The 2,957-nt window shown below is 67.5% G+C and overlaps 1 protein-coding gene across 1 annotated transcript in view; it reads left to right on the plus strand.

The window, feature by feature from the left end:
* The first annotated feature begins 232 nt into the window (after nt 1–232).
* The window catches only part of CATIP (ciliogenesis associated TTC17 interacting protein), a 3,166-nt gene continuing 441 nt past the window's right edge, over nt 233–2,957 (plus strand). The window contains exons 1-9 of the mRNA XM_014954113.1: nt 233–356; nt 679–891; nt 1,035–1,090; nt 1,434–1,520; nt 1,693–1,863; nt 2,040–2,164; nt 2,263–2,339; nt 2,442–2,530; nt 2,750–2,939. Of these exons, the coding sequence (XP_014809599.1) occupies nt 281–356; nt 679–891; nt 1,035–1,090; nt 1,434–1,520; nt 1,693–1,863; nt 2,040–2,164; nt 2,263–2,339; nt 2,442–2,530; nt 2,750–2,939 (1,084 nt within the window). The 5' untranslated portion in view covers nt 233–280. The remainder of the gene's footprint in view (nt 357–678; nt 892–1,034; nt 1,091–1,433; nt 1,521–1,692; nt 1,864–2,039; nt 2,165–2,262; nt 2,340–2,441; nt 2,531–2,749; nt 2,940–2,957) is intronic.

The raw sequence follows: 2,957 nt of genomic DNA on the forward strand, positions 1-2,957 counted from the left end.
GGCCCAAGCCGTTGCTATGGAGACCGCCTAGCGTTGTTGGGGGGGGGGCACCCGGGTCCGACCCGGGCAGGTCTGGGGGTGTGCTGGTGAGGTGGGGGGGCTGTTGGGGTGTTGGTTGGGGGGCGACGTTGGCAGGAGTTACAGGGGCTGGGAGGCTGCAGGGGCCGGGGGGAGACACACACACACATCCCCGGGCTTACATAGGTGGGCACCGTGGTTTGAGGGAACCCCACTCCCCCTTTTTACCCCGGGGTCCGACAGGAACCCCCCCTGGCGAGGCATGGAGCCCACCCCCGAGTGCCAGCAGGAGACCCCAGCCCTGACGGAGGCAGCTGCCAAGTTCCTGAACTTCATCGGTGGGTGTGTGCGAGTGTGTGTCCCCCATCCACCCCCTCCCCTTCCCCTGACCTCCCTCTTGTCCTCCACACCATGCTATGGGGGTCCCCGGTGCGGAGGTGGGGGGCATCGGGTCCACGGGAGGGGGTACAGGGGAGGGAATTGAGGCAGGGAGGTGCCCTGGGCAGGGGTGATGGTCCCTCAGGGCAGGGGTGACCATCCCTTGGGGCAGGGATGGCAGTCCCTTGGGATAGGGGTGACCATCCCTTGGGGCAGGGATGGCAGCCCCTCGGGGCAGGGGTGACCATCCCTCAGGGCAGGGGTGACAGTAGCTCTGGGCAGGGCCGGAGGACCTGGAGCGCTGCCTTTTCACCGAGATGCTGGATGTGGTGGCAGCAGGGGGGCAGCCGAGGGACCAGGCAGTGGGTCGGTGGTGGGTGTCAGCCCGGTGGGCACCCTACAAGCGGCCAGGGGAGCTGGTGCGGAGCTGCCTCCTGGTGCAAGCCACCTCCCGCAGAAGGCAGGATGGGGTGTCCTGCTCCAGCACCCTCAAAGGTGAGCTGGGGGTGGCTTGGGCTGCCCCCCTCCCTCCCTCCCCAGAGCTGGAGCATTCTCGTCCCACCAGCCCTCGGGCCTGGGATGGGGGGACACTGCTGCAGTGCCAGCAGGGTGGGCTGAGTGTGGCTGTGCTCTGCCAGCCTATGTGACCACGCAGCTGGAGACCCTGGAGCAGGAGGAAGAGGAGCACCTGGAGGTGACCAGTGTGGTGGCAACATGTCCCCTTCCCCATGTCCTGCCTGCCTGCCCTGGGGTGTGCCCTGCAGCAACGTCCTCCTTAGGGGTCACACTCCATACAAGGTCGCTGTGGGCAGCCCGGTGTCCCTTCCCCATCTGTGACACAAGCTCTGTCCCAGCAGCCTGGTCCCCCATCCCCTACTCTGGGTGGCAGCTGGGGTGGGGAGTTTCCCATAATGCATCTGGAGTGGTACCCTGATGGAAAGGGGTGCTGAGGCATGCCACCTCAGAGCGTGGGTCCCCTGGTTCTGCCCTACCCTCTTTGCCACCCTCCACCCCGTGCCCCCCACCCCTTCCCACAGCTCAGAACACACCCGGTACAGAAGAGGACTCACATGGTGAGCCACCAGCATGGGATGACTGTCACCAAGACCCTCCAGGAGGGAGAGGTAAGGCTGAGGGAGGGATCTCTTCCCTCTGCCCTCTAGATGGGACACATCCTGAGAGGGGGTGGCAGACCTGGCCTGTCCCACCCAGGGTTGCCCCCAGGCTCTGGGGGGTGTCATCCGTGGGGACAATGGGGCTGTGGCTGTCCCACGAGGTGGTTGGGTCTCTCCGCAGGCAGAGCCGCAGTGCTGGAGCTTCTCCTACAGCCGGGATGAGCTGCGGGGGCTGCTGCCAGAGGGTGCCAGCCTCCTGCTGCTGCGGGTGCTGGCGTGTCGGTGGGCAGTGCCCCCCGGCCTCATCTTCCCAGCCATCAACACCGAGGGCCACCTCTGCACCTCCAGCTACGTGAGCCGCCAGCCAGGAGGGCCCGTGGGCTGGGGTGGGGGGTCTGGGTCAGGTTGGGGGTGCCAGGGTGGGATGTGGGAGGTGGGAGTGAGCAGAATGTGTGGTGGACAGTGTGGGGGGGCAGGGGTGACCCCAGGGCAGGGGTGACCCCTGGCCGTGTATCCCCCCTTCCCCAGCGTGCCCTGGGCACCCAGCAGCAGGCGGTGGGCTCGGCAGAGGTGGAGGTGTTTGTGATCGAGAGAGCCCTGCATGCCAGCGCGGGCACCTCCACCGTCTGGCACAGCAGCTTCCTCCCCAACGGGTACGGACGGGGGTCCGACCGGGAGCACCCCCAGCCCTGCCAGCCTGGCGGGGACCCAGGAAGGGGGGTGTCACCACCTCTTCCCTCCCCCCCGGCAGGTATTTGGCTCAGCAGGTGGAGGTCGGGTGCCCAACGATGGTGCTTCTGCGGGATGAGTCCATCCTGAGCAAGACAGGTACCAGGCGGGGGGAGGCTTGTGCCCCCCAGCATGGGCAGCCCCTGCCCACTGTCTGGCAGCCGATGTGGGGAACACCCTGCCCTGCCTTTCTGCTGCCAGGTGGGGTGGAGCAGCAACCCCCCTTCCCCAAACAGCCCCTGGACTGGGAGGAGGACATCCAGCTCTACTCCTGGTTCCTGGACAGGAAGGTGAGACGGTGGGATGTGGGAACAAGGGGACGTGGGGTTGTACCACTCCCCCAGCAGGGTCTCCCAGGGGGCACAGTGGGGATCAGGCTGGCCAGCACCACCCCCCAGGCTCCTCAACTGGGGAAAAGGACCCAGGCATCCTGTCCCCCCCAACCCTGGCGCAGTGGCTGGGGGGGGGGGACATTGGTGCCTGTCCTCACGGTGCCCACCCCGCTGCAGGCGGAGCTGCAGGTGTCCCACGCCACGTACATCCAGCAGCACCCCGAGCTCTGGGCACTGCTGGCCGACTTCCTCCAGGCCCTGCTCCTGCATCAGCCCCGTGACCCCATCTCCTTTGCCGCCCAATTCTTCACCCCCTTCGCCCGCCAGCAGCCCCCCATGGCCCGCCTCGCCTCTGCTGGGCCTGCCAGCCCCCTCCCCCCACCCC

This window comes from Calidris pugnax, unplaced genomic scaffold (assembly GCF_001431845.1).
Source record: "Calidris pugnax isolate Ruff unplaced genomic scaffold, ASM143184v1 scaffold103, whole genome shotgun sequence".
In the NCBI taxonomy this organism is placed as follows: Eukaryota; Metazoa; Chordata; class Aves; order Charadriiformes; family Scolopacidae; genus Calidris; species Calidris pugnax.